Source organism: Telopea speciosissima, unplaced genomic scaffold, assembly GCF_018873765.1.
Source record: "Telopea speciosissima isolate NSW1024214 ecotype Mountain lineage unplaced genomic scaffold, Tspe_v1 Tspe_v1.0012, whole genome shotgun sequence".
Lineage (NCBI taxonomy): Eukaryota > Viridiplantae > Streptophyta > Magnoliopsida > Proteales > Proteaceae > Telopea > Telopea speciosissima.
In genome coordinates this window covers 297,501-325,000 of record NW_025317348.1, presented here as the reverse complement: position 1 = coordinate 325,000, position 27,500 = coordinate 297,501, and the positions used below count along the sequence as shown (strand labels likewise).

Sequence of the window (27,500 nt, the reverse complement as noted above, 5' to 3'; positions counted from 1 at the left end):
AACTACGCGGCGGTTGTGGCTGGTCGTCCGTCCTTCATTCCCATCCTTTATGTTATGTAAATAGAAACTTCCCCTTACTGTATGACTGTTGAGGGTAGACCTTCAAGCTCTAAGGCTATCATAGTACTGCCAGCATGGTTACATCTAACTGCCTACTGGGCAAGCTTCCACTTCAAAGTCACCTGATTTGGCACCAGCCAAAGGAGTAGTAGCAGCAGCTGGCGAAAGAGCATCCCCCGGGGAAAGAGATGAGGAAAGACTAATAAGGCTTGGGACTGGCATTAGCATTGGGAGGATCATCACAGGTCCTCTTCTGGGTCCGGGGAAGCAGTAGAGTGAACTATAGAATCACCACCAGCTTCTTATTTACAACATTTGGCAGACTGAGGCAGCCCAGTGGGTTCTACTCTGTCAACGGGGAAGATAAGAGATGCTGTTTAGACAGCGGAAGCGGCTGTGGTTGAGTAACCTGCTCCACTGAAGCTCATAGGCCTTGATGCCTTTACTAGCTGGCCCGACTAAATTAACCTCATTAAGAAGACTGGTCCACCCACCACTAAGGGTAAATCCTGGAGCTCGGTTCGGTGGCACGTGATGGAAGACCTTTGCTTTGGGGAAGATTCATCACAGACCGGAGAAGCTAGGAGTACGAGTACGTTAACTCACACTCACCCCGATCCGTACACACGTACACCATAGACAGATGCTCTGCCCTAGTGATCAGAAGATCTGGCAGGGTCCATTCTCCTAGTTCCGTCATCCATCTAGACTTAGCTCTCAGTCCGCACGGTCGTTCACAGGTGGTGGGAGGGGACTCTTTCAATCTCTGTTTGCTTTGCGGTCTGTTGATCGCCGAATGCCATCGTCTTCGGATGTGCAATGACTAAGGTTCAGAAGGCTGACCCAGATGGATTTGGGGCTGGTGGGGCAACTTAGGATGACAGGCTGTTAAGCCCGGTGATTTGGACAACTATTTTTTGTAATTTATCAATATCTTTCCGGATCGAGACTTTGTTGATCGGATAGGAGATGAACTAGGTTCTGTAGTAGATTAGAGAGATGGAAAGGAGGGTTCACCTAATAGGGCATCTGGGAGATCGGCTTGTGAAACAGAGGTCTCAAATCAAGTAGATGTTTAAGCAGCAGCGGTTTCTACTCTTTCAAATGGGAAAGGATATGTTGTTTAACCGAAAGCAGCCTGGGTAACCTACCCCTCTCAAGCGGGGAATAATGGCTACATTTCCGAGCCAGACGATAGGGCTAAAGCAGATGTGGCAGTTCAGCCAACAAAAGCAGCTCTAAAGCAAAACGGCTTTTTCAAAGCATCACGTGTGGCGTTGTTCCGATCAAAGGTCACAGGTGTAAACCACCCAACGGATGCCACAGTCTCACTTCCCACAGACCTCGTCCTTGAGGATGCCAACCGCTCCTTGATCCCTGGATCAAAGACCTTGTGTGCAGAACACTTTGACCACAGTCCTGAGGGGGAGTTGGGAACTGATGGCATGTGCTCCAGTTTGGGACGAGAGGACTAGCATTAGTAGGGAACTCTTTAATATAGGGTTGTTAATGGGTATCTGATATCGTTGATACGGGGAGGCGAGGAGGAGGAGGCGTAATTAGTTCGAAGTCTTAGTTGTTGAAGGCCTTAATACGTATTTGATAGACTCCCGAATCTCTTTCTTATCGATCCCAAGCAATAGAGGAGGCATTTATCCCCCAGCAGTTATCACTCTTCGAAAAGGAAACAAGAAGGAATGATTTGCAATAGTAGGGCAGGTTTGTCGTTCAATTGTTCCCCCCTACTATCAATCAACTCATTGGGGTTCTTGCTTAAAAGTGAGGGATTCGGGCTCACCGGAAGGGAGCGAAGGGCTTCAGGTAAGCTTGGTCCACCTCCCAGAAGTAATAGCCACCTGCTTTCCCCCTCATGCAACGGGTTATTAAGATGGCTAAAGTGAACGATCGATCGGCAGGCAGATCTCCTTTGATATCCGGCCAGGAAATGAAACGCAGCAGCTCGGTCCTAAAATCACTTGATCGGCCTTCAGAACCAGTGTTGTGGATAGATAGATCTGTCCGACCACCAGGCTAGAGGAGATTGGTCGGTGCCGGCTTGTACTTCCACTACAGAATCGACAATAATGCTACTGAGTGAATTGATCGAATCAATCTGCCCCTACTATTATTTACTCGAATCGCAATCCCGCTTATATACGTTGTATCATTTGAGAGGTGAGCGCCCCTACTATTCATTGGTGCGACGGTGCCTACCCACCTGGAGAAGCAACACGATCCGCTTATCAAGCATACAATCCGGGCAATGCCACCCATCTCCAACCATCACTTTTACCCCCAGTAGGTGGGTGGGGAAGGAATAGTAGCCCTGAACGAGAGAGAAAGGAATCCACTAACCTTGAAACCACTTTAGAAAGACCCTACTATTAATTAATTGCCTCTTCGGATATTCGTAGATTATGAAATTAATCCATTGATCGTGCCGGAATGAATAGATTAATCAGGGAACCGATCCCCCTTTGCCACCCCGCAATAGTAGGGACAATATCCCACTTATCGTTATTTATGTGGATCCAATGGAAGGGAGGGCTTTCAATTCCTGATTTCTATTATTCATATGGGGCAAGGTCCGATTATCACAGAATTCCCGGGCTCTGAGCCGTCTATTTCCAATCAGTGGTGGCTCCTGCTCCTTGAACAGTGATAAAAGAATGGTAATCCGCGGTAGAAAGATCCTTTCCCGGGATACCTCCTTTGCTGGGGAACCTTTTTATTTAGGTAGGGCCCCTCATTTCACAGAGTCTAGTCTGGAATCGGCAACTATATATCGCCCATCCAAAGTTGCCAATTCTTCCCTTGTTATAACATTAGGGCTGCCGATCCTTTCGTCTAGCCGTTAATACGTATGTATAGAATCAACGCACATTCTTTGAGTCTGCTTCCACGCGTCTACTATTCCTCACGAATCTAGCCTTTATTCAGATCCAGCCTGGAAACATTAATAGACAGGTCTTTTTCTTCCACACCCAGATGCCGGCATCGTAGATACAACCGGTACACCATGGGTTGGCCCGGCAGCAGTTCCCCTTCCAACCGAGCCTTCCGGATCGAACTTCTCTCCCGCGAGCTGGGGAGACTGGGGGGATCCGATAGGATGATTCGAGGGCCGGGAGATAGATAGATAGGATTATTTGAGGGGGCCTGTTGGGAGTACTTGGCCAATCATCACAGGCACGGGCCCTACTATTCCAAACCCACCCACCTACTGGGTTCACCGGTGGAAGTAGTACTAAGTCGGGGTTGGAACGGAGGCACTGGAGAATGAATCGGTACATCTCATTAGGGAGTGCGAGCCTTACTGATCAAAATCGGGTGAAAGAACGGGCCTTGTGTATGAAGGGTTCGGGACAATAAGGAATAGGATTTGCGCCTAGCTCATTAGGAGAGGGTCTCTAGACGCTCGACCGTTAAGGAGAGGAAATGCTCACCCAATATTCACGATCGAAGGCAATCTATGCTAAGCCGGCTAAAAAACAATCGCACCCCTAAATGATGCAGGGGTAAGCTGAAGGGCCTTATTGTAATAGCGGGGGGGCTTTAGTAATAATGGGGGAATAGGAACCGAAAATCTAGTTGATGGTTACTAAGAGGTCGAAGCCCCCATACTGGAATAGAGTAAGGCACTACTTCTCATTCAAGGGGTAGGCCCCCTACTATTATGATGTTGAGGCACAGAGGTATAAACTACCGCAAAAGAAGGGGTACCAGATCTCAACTATAGCGAATTCCGCAACATGTTCGAAATAGCTGCTTGATCCCACCGGTTACGTTTCCTATTGGTCAACCGCTAGGTATGGCTAGATCTTCAAATGGTAATGATGAGGAGGGGGCATGGAAATACTATACAGCCTGAGACCCCTATTCTTGTTTCAGGCCCCTGCTACTACCATTTCGGGTTCCTCTATGAATAGATTAGAAACGTGTCAACAACTCCGATAGTAATTGGTAGAAGCCAAAATAGGAAATGTAGTGCTTCTACTCGGCCCAAATAATAGTAACTGGGGCTGTTAGGGAGAAGCGGATATTAGCAGCGGTAATGGAGAAAGAGCGAGTAGAGCTTTTGTTGGGGCTGAGCGTAATAGGTGGTTGATTTAGCGTAATAGGTTGTTTATTACTTAGTTGTTTATTGAGCGTAATAGGTGGGAAAGGGCAGAGCGAAGGGATAGCTGGGTAGCTAGCCCGAGCGATAGAGCTGGCTGTGTCTCCGGCATTGGTCAGTCAACCCGGCCCTCCCTCTGGTCGGTCGGTTTTGTCTTACCTGATAGACTAGAAGTTTCATTCCGAAGTTCGTATCACTTGTCTGATATCTCGGGTCAGACGTCTTTGATGACCTAGGCTTTGACTGTTTGCATTGGAAATAAAAAAATTCCTCTACCCTCGCTATCAACTTAACCCCCCGGATCTAACTTTTACAGAATTGAAAAAAAGAGGGATTTTTATTATCGAACCAGTTCGTCTGTCTATAAAATGGGATGGACAATTTCTTATGTATCAAACCATAGGTATTTCATTGGTCCATAAAAGTAAGCACCAAACTAATCAAAGATGGCGAGAAAAAAGATATGTTGATAAGAATGATTTTGATGCATCCATTGCAAGACATGAAAATATGCTTGGGAATGGAGGCGAAAATCATTATGATTTGCTTTTTCCTGAAAATATTTCATCGCCTAGACGTCGTAGAGAATTGAGAATTCTAATTTGTTTCCATTTTTGGAATGGGAATGTTCTAGATAGAAATCCAGTATTTTGTAATGGGAACAACGTAAGGAACTGTGGTCAATTTTTGAATGAGGCTCGAAAGAGATAGAGATAGAGATAGAGATAAATTCATTAACATGAAATTTGAGTTCTTTCTTTGGGCCAATTATCGATTAGAAGATTTAGCTTGTATGAATCGCTATTGGTTTGATACCAATAATGGCAGTCGTTTCAGTATGTCAAGGTGCGAAAGCCGCACGATTGAAAATTAGTTGATGGTACATTTCCCTATATATCCCGTGCCATATCTGATATATGAAGGCAAACAGATGTACACACGCGTTGTGTTACATTCCATTCTGGTACATGATTCAATGACGTGATTTGGCCTGAAAGAAGCGCTCCTGCTGTCGTACTGCAGAGACCACTCCTTTGTGCTTTTCACCTGTCTGTTACTAGGGTTAGGAAAATGGTGGATGGTCATTCCTGACCCATTATTTACCCATCCCCAATATTGGTGCTCACCAGAGATGGCTAAACTGATTAAGGAAGCAACAGGTGAGACGTGCGCTCTTCGGCAATTAGGATTTTATTGTCCGCATGCTAGCCACATCCATGATCGCGTTATGGAAGCTTTCACCGAGCCGGAAGTCTATGATCCGCTCGGATTAAAATCAAGCGCTCGCACTGTCGGTTTAGCTGTATTGATAGGAGTCATGGTAGTTAGTTTCGCTTTGGGAGATTCTGTAACGGAGGCGGGAACTCTCTTGTAGAGCTTTTTATTCATATATTGGCATGCGTGGAAGTGCACCTACTCTCTTCTCTTTTACTTTGTTTTCGATGGAAGTTGAAGACGGTCTTGTCCATTTAGTTAAAGTACCGAACAAAGAACCACCACTGAGACATTCAGTGTTTGCGCGCGTTGTTCCTAAGTTTTTTTACCGGACTTCCAGATAAAAGAAAGATAGAAAGGTGTCAGGTTCACTCATGTTCATTGCGAGCAAAAATTCCAGTCCACTCCACAAATGAGAACCCCCTTTTACAGAAGGAGAATGACAAAGAAAGCGAATACAAAAGAAAGCGAATGCAAAAGCAAGAAGAAATATCGTATTATAAAGGATAGCGAACTTGAGTTGATTAAAAAAAAATGAGAAGTATCATCATAGAATAAGAGGAAGGGCGCGTTAGCGCATCCACCAAGCAACTCCATAGCGCGCGTTAGCGCCAGAACAAGCAAGCAAGGGATGAGCCCAATTATGAGTCAGGCGCGCGCCAGAACAAGCAAGTCCTTCCGCGCCCTAGCTGATCTACGACCAAAGAAGCAACGGCTGAGCTGATCGTAGACCACTCTCTCCCGGTGGTCGAGCTGGTCTAAGACCACCCCTGGTCTACGACCACCCTGCGGTCGAGCTGCTCGTAGACCACTCTCTCCCGGTGGTCGAGCTGATCTACGAGCACCGTTGCGCGTTTGTGATCGTAGACCACCCTGGGTAAGGCTTTTCTTGCTGCGTTAGCATGCTTTGACGCGGTAGCGCAGTAGTTTGATTGCTCCAGAGCCCCTACTCGAGTAAGGCGCGCGAAGACGTTGCGCGTTAGCACGCGCATCCGTCTTCTTGCTAGGTGGGAATAGTTCAAGAAAGAGAAGGGGAAGAAGCGGGGTAGAGGAATTGGTCGACTCATCAGGCCCATGACCTGAAGACTGCAGGTTCGAATCCTGTCCCCGCCTAATCACTTGAGATGCTGGGAGATGCCGAGATGGTAGAACAGTGGGAGGAGCTTGAGATAAGAGATGCTATCCTTGGCACCTTAGAAGAAGTATCCTCAGATCAGCACACCAACAAGGCGATGAGCAGCCTAGCCTATGGTGCCCAGAAAGCAAGACAAAGAGTTTGAGATGGGGTGAAATCACATTCACTGCCGAGGACGCTTTTCGTCTCGGTAATTTGCCTACCAGAGGAAAGCCTGGCTACGGAGTCTTGTGAAAGGTACTGAACAAGAACTACTCTCGCGGTTAGCCGACGCTCATCAGGCTGCATACGATAAGGTAACCAAGAAAACGATGTTGGATTCATGGATCACATACTTCCGAACAAAAGTCACAGGAGATCCACTTTTCCCCCGGATAGCTTTCTATGCCGCCTGGCTTAGCAAGTTCATCTTCCCTTTTAGCCCCCCTACCTAATAGGGAGAGACTTCGCTCAACATTCAATCCGGCCATTCGTGACGCCCATGGCGAACAAATTTCCCTGGCCACAGCAGTCACGGCGGCTATCGTTTATGCCGAGAATGCTCTATATACTCGGCTGGGCCACCACGGACTATGTTCAACAGAGTCAAAATACAGCGTCTGGGGACCGTGCTGGCACTATTGCACTAGATTTTGGAGCCTTTCCCCGAATCCGGTCCCAAGGATGACACTGTACCTGAGGATACGCAGTAGTTGGAAAGCCAGTAGCTAGGGTTGCAGTACCCATTGTTGTAGCATATCTATACGCATATCTAATTGTTGCAGCCGATCCACCTATATTGACTACGTCAATCCTATAGCATTTCCACCAGAAGCATGAAAGGTATCACCCAACAAGAGGCAGAGGCATCACCCATAAGGGCTGCTATAAAAAATTAGCACATCCGGCACTTTATGCACATCGATAATGTGTTCCGAGATTTTGCACATCTGCCTCTGTTCCGACTTCATGCACTTTATGCACCACGGCTTTGGTATTTTACCAGGTCTTTCACCAGCACCACCTTGTCCAGCAACATGCCTTCGAGTTCTAGATAAAAATCCAGATGCAGATAAAGATAAAGAAAAAAGGGATCGAGAGGCAAAGGAAGCATCCGAGTAGTAAACAGAAGCATAGGTGGAAGCAATGGTTGATGTTCATGAACCACAAGCAGCCGTTAAAGCAGTCGAAGGAGCGAAAGCAGAGGCAAGGCTTGGCTTGGTTACAACCAGTTGTTTCATATCCTTCGGCCCCTACCTCTATATTGGAAAATCCAGTAGCAACTTATCCAGTAGTAGCAGCCACTAATAAGACCATTAATCCAACTGCAGCACCTGTTGAAAACGCAGCAGAAGAGCTAGCTTCAGATGACCCAGGCAAAGTTACAGGACGAGATCGAGATTAGGATTCTTATGATCAAGAGAGAGATTATGATTTGGATTAGAGAGATGAAGATGAAGATTATTGAGCTGAAGATTCCGACCTTCGTGATCGTGATGCAGTTACTGATGATCGTGATCCTACAGGTGTTCCAGATGCTCCGGATGTTCCAGACGCAGTTATTCCTGTTTATAGGGATCTTCCAGCAGCAAATGACCAAAAATCTTAAAAAGAATAAGGCGCCGCCAGTAAGGAAAGATACTCCAAAAAAGGCCTACGCTATTTTTTCGACTTTAGCCCGTGGTTCTTCCAGCTCGGTAGGCCTTTGTAGATTGTCCAGTCTCAGCTGCGTTGAGATTGTCCAGTTCCAGCTTCGGCTTCCGTAGCTGCTGTTCCAGTTCTTGCCTCGCCTCTATAGTTGCTGTTCCAGCCTTGTTGGTCCTTACAGCTTATTTTCAGCAGTCTCTGTTAGTGCTTTTTCTCTAGATTTTTCACCTTTTTTTGCTCTTCCTTCAGATTCTTGGTTGGAGTAAGTGAAGGGTAGCGGCATCATCCTCGGCCTAAGGAAGCAGCACTGAAAAGCCTTCATTTCGTGGTCGAGAGCCAGCCCTTCAAAACAAAACCTTTTCTTCTTTGTGCAGTAGACTATTCAGAATGAAATGCAGTAGATACAGTTCCTGCTTAAGCCATTGATCCTCAACCACCAGCATCCGAGCTAGTTGTTGATCTCGTTGCTTGAGTTGCTCGGGATTTCTGTCTATGAGCGAGCGACGTGTAGCATGCTGGGAGACGGGGGGTGGGTGGGCATAGGGATGGATGGGCAATACGAGACATAATGATTATGGTCGAATCGGCAGGATGGGTGGGTGAATCGCATCGATTGCATCAACGACATGATGATCGTAGTTCGAGGTGATGCTCGGCATTGGCATCGTTTAATGTGATTTGCTTCTTCCTTCGATGCTGCTTTTGCCCTTGCCACTATAGAGGTAGGGGCCCTTAGGGAGCGCTGCCTTTGCCCTTGCTTTAGCCGCCTTAGCCTCTTCCTCTGCCTTTGTTTCCTACCACGCCATGCCGCGGGTGCTTCTGCGGCTGGGTCTTGCTCTCGATCAACTGAGTAAACTGCTTCTCCTCCAACTTGCTTTCGTGATAGCCCGCCTTACAACAAAGGGCTCGGAATTACACACGGCAACTCCCCTACTATTTATAGGCCGCTACTTTCCCTTCCAGCAGATCTAGCCCGGTCAGCCGTCCAGCTAATACCCAAGTAAATGAGTGCAAGCACGGTTCTGTACCTGGTTTTGTTGCAACTGAAGGATATGAAACTATGGGATTCTCCTTAGCTTCCACTATGGATGCTTCTGAAATGGCTGCTTCAACTAACAAATCAGAATCCAGGGGTTCTAGGTTCTTCGACAAGATAAACTGCTAGGTAAACTGATGCAACTGCTACCTTCGCTGGCGACGCTTATTATTCATGGTTAGGGTGCCTCTAGCCGGCTATCTTTCTCGAACTGAAAAGTATGTAGCGAGAAGGTCGATCCACTATAGAAGGATTCACTAAAGAAGGGTATGGCCGCGCATGGGTAATAGTTGGTAGGTATGGCCTTAGGATTATACGTGGGTTGTTTTTAAGCACATCAGTGCTTGAGGGTTCAACGGAATTTCCAAGTCTTCCGCAGTTCTCCCATAAGTCCTTCCAACGTAGGTTTATTAGGTTATCCCTTAGCCTAGCTCTAGCTAGTAGGTGCTCCCCTAGTAGTATCTCATAAACATAGGCTGCTGAATCGACATAAAATAAAGAGTCCACTTCTGCTGCATCAACGGCTTCATCGAAAGGCCCCCTGCTACTGGATTGGATCCCGCATCAAGGATTTTTGAACCTGTTCATGCTGAAACCTATTCCCGTACGTATCTCCTTCACCGGCTAGGATCCCTCAATCAATCGATTGTTGAAAAAGATCAACTCCTTTCTTAAAGAAGAAATAGACAAGCATAAAAAAGAAGACGGAATACCCACTCTTTTTAATTTCATTGCCTAAGAGAAAAACATATCTAGCTCTATATTGTTGCTGCAAAAATAAAAAAGGATGTATCCGCCTTTTTCCAAAATCTGGTATATAAGAGATCTCGAGCATTCCAAAACCTAAGAAAGCAACAAGGAAAGCGCATCCCCACTAAGAAGGAGGCAGCTACCCTCATTATTCCCAAATTATACATTATTTTTTTTTAATATAAAAAGAACATCAATGAAAAAAGAAGAGATTTTGTGAATAAAGAAGTACAACCTAAGGTAGCTTGCTTACTCTTTTCTTCCACGTGAACCACCACCCAATTTTCTTACTGTCCAGCTCTCTCTAAAAAAGAAGATAGGAAATTTTTTATTTAAATAATGAGAGAGAGAGAAGAAAAGCAACGGTAAAGATAATAGAAGTAGTTAGCCTAGTTCCCTATCCCATTTCTTAAAAACGAAATAAGCACGATTTCCAGTCCGAGTAAGGAGCTAAAGTAGGGCTCCGCACCGGGGGCCCAACTCTCATCAAGTTAGAAAGAAAAATAGTAGTCCACCTGAGCTCGACCAACGGGAGAGGAAAGATTTGTCAACCGGGGCATTCCGGGTTTGTGTACTTATTCAATTTCGTGATTTGTGGCTTAGCGCAACAAAAAAATAATAAAATACAAGTAAGAAAATGAAAACTTTTTTTTACTTGCCTTACAGACGAGTACGGGAAATACAAAAGCAAATAAATGACAAAGGAATTGCGTATATAATCGGGCGAGTAAGTGTGCTTAGATCAATTATAAAATACACGAATAAGAAGTCCGCACCCAACAAGCAACGCCTTACTCACATAGGGGTGGTCTTAGACCAGCAGCAAGAAAAGGCGCCCTAAGAAAATAAGGCGTGCTAACGCGCAACGGTGGTCGTAGATCAGCTAGCGCTCAATCCGTTGCTTGTTTGCATGGGTCACTTCTCCAACTTCGTTTCCTTCCCCCTCCCTAAACGATCTACCGTAGATCAAACGGTGATGAGTAAGGCGACGAGAGTGTGTCAGTGTTCAGGGGAAGGGATGGCGACATATTAACGGAACTTACCCTCGCTCGCTACCCCCTCTACCTCTTACCGCCTACTGGTTAGTCAATCTCTCTCTCTTGCTCTCTCCTAGGGTAACTGCAATTACGTACCTTGTCAACTACAGCTCGGTTTGTGGAGGACCGCCCGTCTCTCTCTCTCCTGGTTTGTGTGGCTTAGCTCGCTTCGGTGGGTACACTCCTCTCCGGTCATAGGGGTGTCTATGTGTTGTATCCAACATACCGGGACGACGTTAACAAGCTTCTTTTTTAAGGGGTTACGACTCAACAATGATCCCATTCCGTCTTGTTACTCTCTCCCCCGATCGTCGCGCGGGTGGAGTGAGGGGCTCTGGGGTACTACCACGGCACCACCCGAGGCCATTGATGGAAAAGACGGACAAAAGTATGAAGCTCCGGCCATATGTAGCGAGCTGAGGTTGGGAGGTAAGCCTCGCTCGTGAGACATGGCCCAATTTTACTTTTTGTTTCATACACATTAGAAACAGGGGAGTTGGCTGGAGTTGCGCGAAGTCGGCATGGACTTATTCGAAATACTAAACCACTTTTTGAACGCTCATGGGGGGATTATGAATCACCCGCCGGCTCCAGAACCAGAACCGGGGGCGGCTCACGAGGCGCCCCCGCTAGCGCCAGCACCGGCGGAAGTTCCCCATGCCCCCCATCCGAATTTGGACCCAAATCCTCTGGAGCAAGAGATCGGAGGAGAAAGCCTTTTTCAGATCTATTCCCGCCTGGTCTTCACTTACAGGGGGAAGACACACTTGCCTTCATCTGAGTTGCTACTCGATAAAGCTCGCTCTATCTTAGAGATCAAGGGGCAAAGACTCCACAAAATGGAGGTGCGAAAGCTGCAGGTGGAGGCTGGCTTGAAGGGGGGGCTAAATTCCTAAAAACTGGGAGGGGGAATGAGTTTTCGCTGGACACTCTGGGTGAAGTCTTCCAGAGTCTCGAACGTAGGGGCACCGAGAGCTCCTACTTTCAGTCTTTTCGCCAGAAAAGAGATCGGGGAGACCTTTGACTTTTTCTGGGGACTTTTCCACCGGGGATATAGAAAGTCATTCCTTCTTTTTCCGGTATGCCGCTCCGCAAGCAAGGAGTGCCACGCACGAGCGGAGCGAAAACAAAGCAAGGGTGGTCTACGATCAGCTCGACCGCAGGGTGGTCTACGATCAGGTGGTCGTAGATCAGGCAATCAAACTACTGCGCTAGCGCGCCCAGCAAGCAACCAAGCAACGGATGAGCGCGACGCGCGAGACGTCAGTATAGGAGCGCGCTAGCGCAACGTTTTCTTGCTGGGGCGCGCTAGCGCGCTCATGGAGTTGATTCTTTGGTAAGCATGCGAAATCCTTTGATTGCGTATTGAATATACATCCATGTCTTTCTTGTTCACTAGCTAGGACCAAATTCTCACATGTCCGTTTCGTTATTACAACCTTCTTTCTTTATGTCAAAGACCAGAAGCTACGCGCAAATTCTCATTGGATCTCGGTTGTTCTTAACAGCGATGGCTATTCATTTAAGTCTTCGGGTAGCACCACAAGATCTTCAACAAGGTGGAAATTCTCGTATTCCGTATGTACATGTTCCTGCGGCTCGGATGAGTATACTTGTATATATCGCAACGGCTATAAACAGTTTTATGTTCCTATTAACAAAACATCCCCTTTTTCTTCGCTCTTCCGGAACCGGTACAGAAATGGGTGCTTTTTCTACGTTGTTTACCTTAGTGACTGGGGGGTTTCGGGGAAGACCTATGTGGGGCACCTTTCGGGTGTGGGATGCTCGTTTAACCTCTGTATTCATCTCGTTCCTTATTTACCTGGGTGCACTGCGTTTTCAAAAGCTTCCTGTCGAACCGGCTCCTATTTCAATCCGTGCTGGACCGATCGATATACCAATAATTAAGTCTCCAGTCAACTGGTGGAATACATCGCATCAACCTGGGAGCATTAGCCAATCTGGTACATCAATACATGTTCCAATGCTCATTCCAATCTTGTCCAACTTTGCTAACTCCCCCTTCTCAACCCGTATCTTGTTCGTTCTGGAAACACGTCTTCCTATTCCATCTTTTCCCGAATCTCCTTTAACGGAAGAAATAGAAGCTCGAGAAGGAATACCAAAACCTAGTTCACTCGCTGAGATTGACGGTTCATGCCGGAAAGGTACGAAGTTGGACTAATTTGGAAACATTGGGCAATTTACTTTATACCTACTATTCCGTCTGGTTTTTGGTTCCTAGTCCTATTTTATTAGTAGCCATGATTGGGGCTATAGTACTTACTATGCATAGGACTACACAGGTGAAAAGACAGGATGTATTCCGACGAAATGCTATTGATTCTAGGAGGACTATAATGAGGAGGACGTCAGACCCACGATCTACTAAAGGGCAAGTAGCTTGATTCTCCAATCATGGTTCAAATAAAATTCGTGGGATGGCGGATCGGCGGTCTCGTCCTCTCATCAAGTTAACGTTGTCATGCAGATTGAGCCCCGGGAGAGGCAAAGGACAGCGGGAGCTATACTGAAATACGTCAGATCATCAGCCGCGGTAAGCTCCCGTCCACGAGATAGATCCGATGAAACAGCACTTGACCAGAGAGACTGTCCCAATACGAAACCATAGCTCATCAGCTACTTCCAGCTAGTTAGGTCAAGGGCCAAAGCATCAAGGGCGAGAGGTTTATATACATTGACTGTCACCGAGATCAGAAGTCAGAAGGAGGGATCAAAGGGGAAGTACTTTCGGACACATCCTTGAGAGGCTTTTGCGAAGAACCAAAACCTAGCAAAATGAGAGTTCTCCCACGACTAGACAAGATGTCAGAGGCGAGAACGGTATGCCATCCACCAGCGGATTCATGGGCAGGAACCAGCGGGGCCCTATCCAACACTTGACCAATACCAACGAAGCGGCAACGACCTTTAAAGGCGCCTGACGGTTTTGTCTCGCAAGCAACTTCACTAAGGCACTTCCCAATAAACAGCAAGGTTTTGGAAAAACGATAACAACATGCATCTCCAACTATACATAACCGCATCCACAGAGGAGGGGGGGTCGCCCTATTAGTCAGTTTCGGCAGCGAGGAAGGAAAGAAGAAGAAGGGGACAGAACCACGTCACCATCCTCTCTCTCTCAAGTCTCAAGCACACATACACCGTATTATTTGTATTGAATTGCCCTGATGGATGGGCATGTTCAATCAACATAGGGAGAAATCCAAATTGCTAAACATTTTTTTATACTTTTTATAATTCATTCAACAAGAAAGAAAAAAAAAGAATAGAGGTCTTTACAAGACTTACAGAGAGATTGGGACTTCAAGCAAATATTAGGGCTCTTCACCGTGATATTAATCTGTATTGAAGAAAGGAAACCTTTAGGTTTCTGAGATTCATTTGCATTGAAAAAAGATTGGCTAAATCATCCGACCAGGCTGATGCTTTATGTAGGTGGTGTCTTTTGGGTCCACTCTTTGGGTGGTCCGGAATGAATTGATGGGGTGCCCTGAAAGAAAGATGAGCGAAGGGTCAGAAATCGTGAGTGGAGTAAAACAGAGCGAGGGGATGAAAGTAACGGAGGACTAGATGAGGAAGGAAAGGCTAACAGAGTGATAAAAGATCTGCATGGAAAAACCACTAGTGTTCTAGGAAGATCTTCAAGAGATCTGCGGAGAGTTATTAGACTAGACGTGAAGGATGGAGGAAGGCGGCGCCTTGATGGGATACTCATCTTGGAGAAAGCGTTGGTCTTCGGCAAAGTGTTGAGAGATAATACCGGATTGAATGTCGCAGACGGCTCAATACTCTGAGAAAGACAACAAAAACAACTGAGACCACAGATCAGTAGCTTGAGGACGATCCAATCTTTTCAAAGAATTCATCCGCCGGATTCAAAGAAGTTGAAGCACTCGAGTGCGCTCAGGTATGAAGTGTTTCTATTCATCTATGGAGAGCTGGTTAGCACCACCACAAAACTTTCTAACAGTACCTCTCTTGTCTCACCAACAACCATGTCTTCTAACGATGGAGGGAAAAGAACCTCTTAAACCATCTTACAGAGAAAAGGTGGTTAAGGGGTCCTCTTCCAACTCTAAATCCTGGGCTGACGAGATGGAGGAGTTGGATAACGATGTAGCAGAAGTGGACTTGAATGAATCTGCTATAACGGACCATTGCGAAGATTGGGAGAAAAAATACGAGTTGGAGATCGAAGTACTCTATCAGAGAGTGCGGAGGCCTGGAACTTATGCCTTCTTGGCAAAGTCCTAGGCGGATTTGTTCACCTAAAATCGCTCACCGAGAGAATGCAAGCAGTCTGGAAACAAGCAGGCATGAAAGGAGGAGTTCAGATCATGGCCATGGGAGGCGCTTACTTTCTGTTCAGATTTGCAAACGTTGAAGACTTCAACCTCGTTATTACTATAGGACCATGGTTTGTCTTCGGACCTGGTCTTGCGAAGATGGCACGCAAAGTTTGATCCATTTGAGACCAAACTGGACTCCGCTATTATCTGGGTTCGATTACCTCGACTTCCTCTTTCATACTGGCGACCGGACATCCTCCACAGAGTAGCTGCTCTGATTGGACAAGCGGTGAAGCTAGACGAGCATACAGAAGAGTGCACTATAGTTTGATATGAAAAAATTTGCGTAGAAATTGATCTGAACCAACCTCTTGCACCGGCGGTTCTCCTAACAGAGGATAACCTCTACCGACGAGTCCGTTGCAAGTATGAGGCGTTACAGAATGTATGTTTTCGATGTGGCAAAGTAGGCCATAGGAAAAATGCATGCACGAACTCAGAACCTCTCCCGGAGAACGAACAAGTGCTTCCTCAGCTCATCAACGACTCGAGGGAGCTGAGATCCACCCGTGGAAAGCCTGTTGAAGTCATGGCGATAGAACCAGGAAGATCGAGCTACGGACCATGGATCCTGGTCCCTCCTCGACGATCTTCCCATCGAAATCAACAAGAGCAAGTGTCTGCCGAAAACAATGGCACCGGGAACCGGAGAGAGACCGGCGGCCGGCATAGTCAAGAAGTTCAAATTGCAAATACAACAACGGCTAGGGAGGAACTCTTCGTTGACCCGCTGACCGACCGTTTGGAGACGGAAGACAACAATGATGTGGTAATTAATGACGCTCTTATTGAATACGACTTTCAGCAAGAACTAGAGAGAGCCAATCTCCAACGGTCCAATCAGACGGAGGCCAATCGCAACATCGATGGAAATCGAACGATGCAGATCGAGCCTCAACCGTTGTTGGGAAATGCATTTCAATGAGACTCTTAATGAGGCTACTTTTCAGCACATTCAAGAGGAGACCAACCCGCAACGGTCCAATTTGGAGGATCACGAACAAAACATTGATCATGATCGTATGGTGCAGATTGAATCTCAAATAAAAAAGACTATTTACTGAACTGGGAGATGAATTGAATACGGCACAGCAGCCGAGTGAGATCAGCAATGATGAAGGCACCTTTGCAGCCAACCGGACAGGTGGACAGACCTTGGTCAGACCCCACCCAAGCAAGGGACGTGTTCAGAGCCAGACCTATGGGACGACCTGCCCCACCTCCGACATTCACGGAGAGAAGACCACCAATCACCAACCTTCCTTTTCTGACCCGGGACCAAGAGAGCGAAAACCCATCCGGTACAGTAAGCAATCGAAGAGCTGGAAGACCGCCACGTCACCCATTCCCTCCTTCCCTGCCTGAAAGTAGAGGGAATGGTTCGTGTTAGTTCGAGTTACTCCTAGCTTAAGGCGTTCAGCTCGGGACTCTCGGGTGAGAGGCAGGAACTTCACTCGTTAACCTACTTTAACGGACAGACAGAACAGACAAGACAGATGGATGAAGGGGGATAGGTTCCTCTGGTCCAAAGAGTGAAAGGTCAGAGGTGAAACCTCCGGTAACAGAGCCACCACAAGGGCAGTGAAAACTACTAGTGGATAACTCTCCCTATCCTACGGCTTTTGCGGACTCGAGCTTGCTGGCAAAGAATGTGTTATTCTCCTCCTCGTACAGTCAAATTACATAGATGGTCCTTCATGGCACCATTCCTGGTTATCACCAGGGTGATGGGGAGGCGCTTCCGCACCTTCCGCACGTCCGTGAGGCTTGTAAAAGAGCTGAATAGATGTGTCGAGAGGCATCAAAACCTACACTTCCTATGGACTCGAAAGAGTTGACGGTTGTGTGTGGTAAGACGATATATACACCAACCCAATAAAGATTTGACAATTACAAACTTTCCACTCCTTCGGAGCCTGACTTGAACGGCTTTCCTTTTCTACGAAATCGTCACTTTTCCAAGATAGAACAGAAGCTTTCTTTTGATACGAAAAGAGAGACAGTTTTTTGTGTGCGAAGTTGACGTCAAAGCTCTGTCTTGATGCGACTCTTACCCATTAGTACACCTTCATCACTTTACTTGACGAGCAGAGACAAAGGGCTGATCTTTGAAAGTCGGCCATATGTATCGAGCGAGGGGGACAAAGGGGGTAAGGTTCTGCCACTGGTAGATTGTCAATCCGTTTGTGGTAGCTTGTCCCCTTTATCCTTATCCCTTTTCCTTGATCTGAACTAGAGCAGAATGTCTGTAGTTCAGTCCATAATGATCCCATGATCGATCGATTGACTGGAGCTTTCGCTTCCTCTCCCCTTTAAAGGTCTTTCACTCAATGAAGGCCTCCTAATGCTTCTGCACTGTATTCTCCCTTCTCCTCAAACTAATACAGTGCCATTCCAGTATAGGAGTCCCGCGGGTGCCCCTTTCGGGTGCTGCGAGCCGGTCGCCCAGGCCATGGTCTGCATGTACCGATTACGCACCCTGCATCGTTAGCCACCTTCGATCCTGGTGGAACAGAAGGGCACACTAACAAATGCAGGCATCCGTCAAGCTAAAGTAGGCAGTGTTGGGCTTTCTGGATGGCCAGTTATTGTGACTGACATAGTGCGACAAACCATTAGTGTTGTAAGGTACGCTGTTATTTATAGCTTGGATTTCTCGAGTATAGAAAGCCTGTCATAGTTGTAGCCCACCAAAAGTGTTCCGTAGTTTAGTGAGTTGGTTCGCTCATCCGGAAGTTGTGAACTACGTTCTCCTTGACCATCTCGACTATATGAAATTTCCCGTAAAAGGCGGCAAGGGTCCCATTTTTTCCAGGTAAGTACGGTTACCGGGTTCGTTTTACAATATTTCGTATGACGCAGACGGAACCTTAGGGGACTCGTCAGCTGTTCCCCAGCCCGTCCCAATTTTGAATTGCTCTGTGGTTCGGCGGCCCGGCTTTTACAGGTAAGCTCCCCAACAATTGAAAGAAGCGGCTTTCAGTGTCAGAAAAGAACGTCAAGTTAGCATTCCGGTTATAGTTAGTCATCAGGAACGACCGCCCCGTCGAACCGTATATGAGGCTCCGAAGGAGTGGACTTTAACAAAAAAAATGGAGCAGGTTTATATCTATATTGCACAGCTGTCCATCTGAACTCAAGCGCTCACCGTCCACTGAGAGTCTGTACCCATAGGTACGAGAGTCACGCTCCCAAGCAGGAAGTCATCCAACGCAATAAGGCGATCATCTCGGCTGGGAATGGGGTTCGGGTACTGGACCGGCGAAATCCCGCCAGGTCTAATTAGGTTGAACAACTAGTCAACATGCCTTGGTAACATGTACGGGGCGACGTCCGTTGCATAACACCTGATCATAGTTTCCGCTTTCTCATAGTTGAAGAAATCGCCGAATATTGAAAGCCGCTGCATGGAGGGTGCTGCTTCACCTTGCTCCATTCCGCCATTGATAAATAATGGTTATATTGTCTTCGGCGGAGAGCCCTATTAGTAAGCCCATTAGGTTGTTGGGAAAATCTAGTCTTCATCTTGTTCGGTTGGTTCCATGAACATGCCTTATACGTTTCGTTCGAATAAGGAAATCCGCCTACTCAACTCGAGATAGCACTTAACTATAGAACCAACTGGCATGTTCACCTCGAACCGGAAACCATGTTCACCCAGAGTCGCAAGACAGGAAGGAATAACCGATCAATAGGAGAGCATATCAAATCTCAAAAGCCGGGGAAACTACTTATTTGTTTGAAAACAGAACTGTCCTGCCAGCCCGAGTAGAGGCTGCTCTCTCTGTCCGACCTATGGAGAAATGCTCCGTTATGCACTAATGCGGTCGAATCGAACCGAAATTTCGTCGGATCGGACGAGGATCCGAGAGATTCAGGGAGCCCTGGGCGGGGATGAATGAATGTTGTTTTCAATAGTTTTTATAGAGTATGTATTAACATAGCAGCAGCATTGGACTGTTTTATTCCATTCCACTTCTCTTCCCCTATAAATAAAGCAATTCATAAGGGTTGTATTGATGAATCAATGTGACTCGATAGATCCTCGGAAGGGTGCAAGCAAGTGCGCTCGGATGGCACGGCCGGCCTTGTTGAAGAAAGAAAGACTAGTTCGGGAGTAGCGAGCACCCGAAAGATACGGCTTGCTAGGACCAGGAGATGATAGATTTGAGAAGGGCTCTTCACACCTCAGAAACCAGATAAAGCTAGCTCATTCGAACCTGCTAATAAGGTAGTGATGCCTCTTGACCAACAGAAGAGGCCCTCCCTGCCCTCCACCTATCGATTCTTGAGATGCTCAATCTTCCCCTGACTCCTAAATCAGCTTTATGTATTCCAGTGTACTGGTCAAAACCCGCGGAAGGAGAGCAACAACTCCATTTTGATGGCAGCAGCTCCACATAGATCAAGAGCAGCTGAAGGCAGAGGTGTATTGAGAGATTCTCAAGGGAAAGATGCTCCTAGCTTTAAAAATTTTATATGGAGAAGCTAGCAATAAGGAGGCGGAACTGCAAGCTTTCATAGATGGCTGTAATATGTGCAGATCAAGGGCTATATAAACATTTCAGGTCGAAGGATAGATATTGACGTTGCAGCTTGTGAGCTCGCTTGCATTGAGAAAGATTAACGATTTGCCTTGCGACCTTGTGACAGTGCTACCTGAGCAAACTAGTTCCGCCAACTAAGGATCCCCGAAATAGAGTATTGATCATTATGTCTAAAAAATGAGGCTACAACTGCTCCACATCCATCCGGTAATCCCGACCTCTCTATCCACAACCGACCCATCTCCTTGAAGCCGGGTAGACTGATCGATCGAATTCTTTCATGGTTGCGAGGGACCAATCTCTCACTGCGGATCGAACATGGGCGAATGCTTCTCCCTCTGATCCATCCTTCCCATTCGCCGAATGATATGTATAATCGGCATTCGATCATTACTCCCGATCATTTTGAACAGAGCTTTTTTTCTTCCTTTCGTGTTATCTGGCTAGCTGTTCCAAGCGCCGGGTGAAGTGGCGAACCGTAGCCCCACTGCTGTGTTGGACGTCACAGCTAGATCGGCTTGTTTCGTTCGTATAGGAAGGGTTGGGGAAGGAATAGCCGAGAGGAATGAATGATTTTCAGCATCAGCATCAGAAGAAGCAACTGGAGAATGATATGAACCAGAAGCAGCAACAGGGTCCAGGGGACCGCAGAAGCTTCCACTGGAGAATCAGCATCAGAAGAAGCTGTTTCAAAAGCATCAACATCAGCAGAAGCTTAAGCCGAAACAGACGCTGATGAAACAAAAGAGAAAGCCGAAACAGAAGCTGAAGAGGAGAACCTTGATCCTATGGGTAAGGAATCTTTCAATGAATGAAATTCAAAAGAATGAAGTATAGTATGGCTTGCTTAGGGTGAGCAAGCAACTGAAGGAAACTCGTATAGAAACACAGGTTTTGCTTCCGCATAAGAAAGGTCTGGGTGTCCCAGTTCATTCGGACCTGTAGTTAGCTCAGCTTGAGCAGCACTTTACAACCAAAAACAAGCAAAGCTAAGCAACAGCATAGCAATAGAGCGTGAAGAAGCCCCTAATACAGTAGCTTTAAGCGCGCTACGAACCAAACAAGCATAGCACGAAAGAGAACAGCGGGAGGTGGTAGGGAAATGAAATTCATTCTTTTCCATAGCATCCGCATAAGCAGAAGTATCAGCATCCGCAGCAACAGAAGCATCCGCAGAAGAGGAAAGCCCAAATCCTAGGGGATTTGGGCAGAACTAGAGCTTTAAGCTAGCTTTGAAACAAGGGCAAGGAAGCTCTCCAACTCAATCTAAAAATGCTCGATAAGGGCATTTTCGCGGCGTTTAAGGCGCGTTGATCATGGCGGTGGGTGGGGGGCAATAAAGCACACAGCGCGAAAGAGACCAAATGCAATAGCAATAGCGCACCTAAGCCAACAGGCATGAAGGAAGGCCAATTGTTGAGTAAGGGGGTGGGGAAGGAAGTGATCGAGAATAGAAGCCGACAGCCGATTAGCTGACATATTCTTTTCCAACGGACAATTCAACAACGGAGGATTTGCCAACAGACGATTCGCCAACTAATGAATATCCAACTGATTCGCCAACATATTCTGTTTCTCACGAAACAAGAGATCCAGTTTATCACGAATCTGAGGCGGAATTAGAAAGTTTTTCAGCAGAAGGTGTTCAGTCTCTTTGCTTGTTTGCTTGACTCCCTGACTACCTGACTACCGTTTGCGTTGAGAGCGAGGACCGAGATAGGGAAGTGCATTAAGCCTACGCTAGGCAATTTGACGAGACTATTACTGGGACTATTCTATTCCACTATTGATTGACTGACCGATACAAGGGACTATTCTACCTTGGTGCATTCCTGACCTGACTTGGTATTCTCTTCAGTCGGAGAAGACTGGCTACCTACAGTAAGTTGAGAGGATAGCATAAGCTAAGCAGCGAAAGCAGAGTAGGCAGCGAAGGAAGCCGTCTCCTTATTCACTAGACTTTCAGTAAAACAATGACTATTGCTGCCCGGGTTATAAGGAAAAGACTCTATCAACAGATGACAGAGCTAACTTGGACAGCTTGAAGGACAAGTTTTGATCCGAAAAAAAGAGTCTGATCTTTTCTTTTGTGTGATGGATGAAACTAAGTTTCCAATTGAAAATTAGTGTGACAAGTGCGCCGATCCAGCCGGTATCGAGAGCTCTAATGATCATGGCGATGAAGCAAACTAGGTAACCTTAAGAGGCCTGGCCTACTTGCCCCCTAAAGTCGAGTTAGTGCTATGTACTTCATACATAGACGGCGAAACCACCAGACAAAATGGTAGTTGAATGCGGGTGCACAAGTAGCTTAATCCTGATTCAATTAGGGCTTAGGTGCAACGTTGCGAGTCTCCTGCCGAGCCTCTTCCTTGTTCCTTAGGCTGCCCCTTGAGGGCGCATTAATGAGTCGATGCTGTTACGGCTTTACGAGGTGGAGATATGACGGATTGAATTCCTGTGGATTGATGTTGCTTTCATTCTAAGGTGCGAAAGCCGCTTGGCAGCTCGTGTGTAATCGAATTCTGGTTAGAGGGTCTTATCTTACTATTTCCTTGCGTTAAGCACTACCGGAACGCTTTGAAGTCTCGCAAACTCCATTGCTTTGCTTGAGCGAACCACTATGCTTGGCTGCTTATGGCGCAACAAAAGTGGCATAATTGAGTTACCTGGTTGAATGATATTCTTAATACCTATGTTTAGGGAAGGAAAATGGGCTACGAAGCCTCTGTTCAAAAGTCGCTCGAGTGCAAAAGTAAGTAGATAAAAACCGGTAGTCTGCTAGGTGATCGTAGACCACCCTGTAGTTCCGATTCAAGCTTTCCTTTCTTATGGTATGGAGCAGGGAATGTTCTGTTATGTCTATTCCTTTGATACGTCTCCAGACGCGGAGTCTTCGGCGGATGAAACTCTTCAACATGTTGATTCGGCGCCTGAAACGGCTTCTGATTTTGCTTACGATTCGGATTCGAATGGAGATGCTACTTCGGGAAATGCTATTGAGGGAAATGCTCCTTCGGGAGATGAGCATCGAGTGCGTGGGCTCGGCTTCGCTACCATTAGAAGGAAGTGGCGATGTCGGGGCGGGAAAAGACCAACTCCCCGACGCTGCGGGGTTACAATCCTTCTACCTCCTCTCCATGCGTTCCCAACCGGTCGAAGATGAAGGGCTCATTAACAAGGATTGAGTTTTTGATTGGACACGAGAACTCGAGGACGGGGTAGGGAAAGAGCTCAGATAAGAATTCCATACCTGATCAAAATATTGAAGGATGGACAGTCAAAGAGTGCGAGCGCAAGTTAGTGCGCTAAATGAATGGGAACAGCGCCTCTTACCAGCGCTTGAAATGGGAGCAGCGCCTCTTTCCAGCACTTCTTACGATGATTCTCTTGCTTGCTTGGCTATTTTTTGTTCCTAACCGCTTGCCATGCATTGCTTTGCTTGCTCCGTCTTTTTGGTTCTCCGGGGCAGGGCTCTTCTGCTGTTTTTGACTTGTGTTTTGGGCTTGACAGCGCCTCACTCACAGGCTCTGGGTTCCTTGCGGCGCTGCCTCATGCTTGCGCTTGCTTGAATGCCAGTACGTTACGTTACTAGAATAGGCGGTTGGCTGCTGCGCTACAGATCTCACCGGAAGGGTCTTTTCCTTTGCTTGCGGAAGTGACCCTGCTTGCTATTCTATCACCCCTCGCCCGGCGCAGCCTCCTTCACCAGGATCAATAGCCCAGCTACACTACCACTACCCGTGAGATAGAAGTAGGGCACTTCACTCACCTCAGAGTGAGTGAGGTGAGAAAAGTAGTGTAGTCCGCACTACCTATCTGTAATCAGTTAAGCTTAGAGTTGTTTGCTGACACACGCTACTATCACTCTGGTTGCTGCTTTCACTCGGATTCTCCTCGGGCGGATCAAGGCATATTGGCTTGGCTTGCGAAAGAACTGATAGTTGCTGGATGGTTGGTTGACAGGTGTCTGGCTAGCAAAGAACCCGACAAAAACAAGTACAGTAGCGCCCTAGGCTATTTGATATAGTATAGCCGCGGAGACTACTTGCGCCGTCTGGCGTGAGGGTAAAGCCCCCTTTATGAGTAAGGCGGTACGGCCTAGCTGCTTTATTGAGAGATTTCGGCACCATTGAGAATTCTTTCAAGAATTCGCTGCTATTTCAGTGGTTGAAGTGCCGGTCGGCATTGCCTAAGTAACGTCCGGCTCTGTTTGCGCGCTTCTCTCCATCCGTTGAGTCGGTGGAAGGCTACTTGACCTAGCCTTCAGAGAAGAATCAAGTCAAAGAAGCCGGCGCAGCAAGCCGATCCGACATACGTTCAAACGCATGCACCTTTCGACTAAGCAATCAAACTACTGCGCGCTAACGCAGCAAGAAAAGCTGATCTACGACCACCCTATATAACGGGGCGTTAGCGCCCAATTGTTATAGTTTTGGTTTTCTTGCTGGGGCACATGAAGCCTTGTCTTTGTTGTTCTGGTGATCTACGACCACCGCCTTACTAATAATTGGGCGGAAGGACTTTCTTCTTCGCTTATGGAGTTGCCTGATCGTAGACCACCCTCCGTTTGCTGGGCGCGTTGGAACGATCCCGCTTTGAAAGCTCAACCTCGGGAGAATCAGTTTCGCCGGTCCAGTGACTTGGCATACAAAGACTACTGCGTACCCTCCATGTGGTGCACTCCCGCTTGTTCATACCCGGAATAAGTTTGAGCTGCTCCAAGGGACAGCTTTTTGCTGCCGGATGAAGGTCTTACGTCGGCTAAGAAGACGGAAAATTCCAATCTCTTTTGTGGGCCTGGAGATCGGGGAGATAAGAGTTCGCCCTCCCTATTTTGAGTGGGTGCTCGCAAGGTCAAAGTATCAAATTCTATTCCATGGGTAGGGGGAATAAAGAGTTTTAGTGATTCACACCTCGAGGTAGAGTGTGTAAATACCGGATGCATAGGTTGAGTCATTCGCTAAACAACTATTTTGTTGGGCGATCAACCAGGTGCTCCTACCCAACCGGACTAATGAATGCCAACTGGAAGAACTCACTTTCCTATCGTTCAGTAGGAGATACCTTCTTGTGGCTTGAAAATGATTACCTGTTGCTAATGGGGAGAGATCTTTCATTCTGCGGCTCAATGAAGCGAATGAGGAAAGGTTGGTGAGGAGGCCGCTCATCCGCCGATAGGGTGAGGAGCCAACCTTTTTTTTTTCGAACATTATTCCGGCCAAGAGTTCACATTCGTGTGGCACTAGTACTATACTAATAAATTTTCAAATTTTTCCACTCAACATTGGAGGGGGGACCCTTTCTTCTTTATCGGATGGGACAGCGATGCCGTTCAAACAATGATAGTTCTCTAAACCCCCCCGAAAATGCTAAACAGCGCTTTTCCCTTCGCCTTGCGGGGAGGAGGTACCAACATGTCTATTTCCCGATAGTGAGAATAGACCACTCGAACGATAGCTTTGCCCTTTCTTTAGCCCGCCCTCTCCTCATCAGTTGAGCGCGTATGCGCACCTTTCCTTCTCCAACCTTATTCATTCTATAGGGATAAAAACCTAGCAGTCGAGTAATAAGCTCGATCTGGATCCGAAATGGACTATGGATCTCGATCTATTGGTCTATGCGGGATTCGCCCCCCTCTCCAGTCTCAGTTCTGGTTCGAACAGATCCCTTTCAGCCTTTGAATTAGCTACAACTACTACTGATGAATGAACCTTCGCTGCACTCGGCCGGCAGAGATGGCAGGGAAGGGCATTTCTTTGCCGTGATCCCCACGTTCAGCTGTTAATCCGTACCTATCCACCCGATGTGATAGAGCGATACTCTGTTCGATTCCCCTTTGATCCGATGCCTACTACCTATCATAAAGGCAGCCAGCAGTCCATGGCTGGCTGACATATCACGGTTTCGCCATCAGAGGGAGGGGATGGAAAGAAAGGAGTCGATCACCTAGCCGATCCCGAATAGCCCGATCTTTATTTCAACCGATCCGCCGCCTAAAACCTAAAAAATATAAAAAGATTATAAATATAATAATAATATATTATTATTATTTTTATTATTTATAATGGAAGATAGTCGGCCCACTTCTAGCCGTTCAAGCGATTATGCCTGTTCTAGCCCTACCATCCGCCCCTATCATAATAGAAAGGGGTACTTTCGAGCTGATCTGTAACGGATCAAAGCGACCGTTAGTCGGGCTGATCTGTGATTGGTCAAGGCGACCGAGCCTACTGCGTACCCTCCATATTCCTTAAATGGGCAAGACTCGGGTACTGCATGCGAGAAGTATAATTGTTTACTGAACAACTACATAGATCTTGATGGATTTGGATGATATGGAGATCATTACTCCACCACATAAGCCATCCCATGAGTATACATGACCCCACTACCTGTATAAATCGTACATCCCTGCTCAGGGAGTAGGTCAAAGCTTTATATAAGATAAGTCAAAAGCTGGAATCCGAGAGGACCCCCTAAGAGCGTCTTGTAAACAAATTATTCGATCTGGAGATCCCCGCAAGGCTGCCGGAGACATCACTAAACCCAGGGATGTCTCTTGCAAAGAAGAATTCGTAGAGAATTTCCCAGAACCCCAGTCCAGCCTACCCGACTGATATAATATAGAATTCACTCTCCGCACGGTCGAATAGTGACTGACCCTATTTGTATGCGCATCCACACGACGGGCACGTTCCAAGATCTCCCGCAACGAGAACCTAACACATGGTTTATTGACAGTAAGCTGATTAAATAAATGGATCATAGGTTGGTTGAATATTTAGTTCCGCTTAGGCTACGTGTTCTGTTCACGCGCTACTAAGTCGCACACAGGATCTTAGACGAACGATCTTAGACAGGTTTCGTCCCCTTTCGGGAACACCTTCTTACTAGGGGCTAAGCCTGATGCAAATATACCGAAAAAATAAAATATCTATGGTCGATTCTACCAAGAGTAGATTCGCCCCTTATGTTATGGCTCGTCTCGCGCTTAGTCACTCGCGGGATTCGGATAGGAGAGCAGCAAGTCTTTTCTGAAAGAACTCGCCCCCTTATCTTAAAAAAAAATTGATATATACGATACTAACTCTTTGGTTGGATCGGACAGGGACTTCTATAAAGATCTTTCCACTCATTCATCATACTATAAGTCGAAGTCACGGCATGGGGGGCTCCGAATAAGAACGAGAATCGGTGTCGTGGTGGTGCTACGAGATGGCGATTTATCGTATAGAAGAATAGATCCGCGGACCTATTGATTGACCATAGATGCGAACCGATCGACCGCTATCTGAGAGAAGATAAGTAGTTCTTCTATCGTTCAAGGGCAAGGGGAGAACATGTAGCGGCTTGCCTAGATCTCGTATTTCCCACGTAGTCTGTCGGTCAAACCAACGATTCTCTTCTCAAAGTAAGTAATAGAGAGAGTCTTTTTTATTTTTCCGGTATGTAGCTCCGCGAGCTAGGAGCGCATCATCGGGGCAGGGCGAAAACGAACATAGGATCATCATCATGGCCCTCTTCTTGTTTCTTTTGTTTGTGTCCGGGGAGTTCTGTTTTTTTTTTTTTTAAGGCTTATCCGGGGGCGGGGAGAGTAG

General features: G+C 46.9%; 1 protein-coding gene and 1 pseudogene across 1 annotated transcript; both read left to right on the top strand.

The window, feature by feature from the left end:
• The first annotated feature begins 9,860 nt into the window (after positions 1 to 9,860).
• LOC122647062 (putative cytochrome c biosynthesis ccmC-like mitochondrial protein) lies at positions 9,861 to 13,259 on the top strand. The gene has a single exon (XM_043840578.1). The coding sequence runs from the start codon at positions 12,394 to 12,396 to the stop codon at positions 13,162 to 13,164; it is 771 nt and encodes a 256-aa protein (XP_043696513.1). The 5' UTR covers positions 9,861 to 12,393; the 3' UTR covers positions 13,165 to 13,259.
• Positions 13,260 to 22,735: 9,476 nt separating this feature from the next.
• LOC122647124 overlaps positions 22,736 to 27,500 on the top strand; it is a 5,370-nt pseudogene continuing 605 nt past the window's right edge.

Coding starts and splice junctions, on each gene's coding strand:
- LOC122647062 (XM_043840578.1), top strand. CDS start 12,394: ATGTCCGTTTCGTTATTACAACCTTCTTTCTTTATGTCAAAGACCAGA.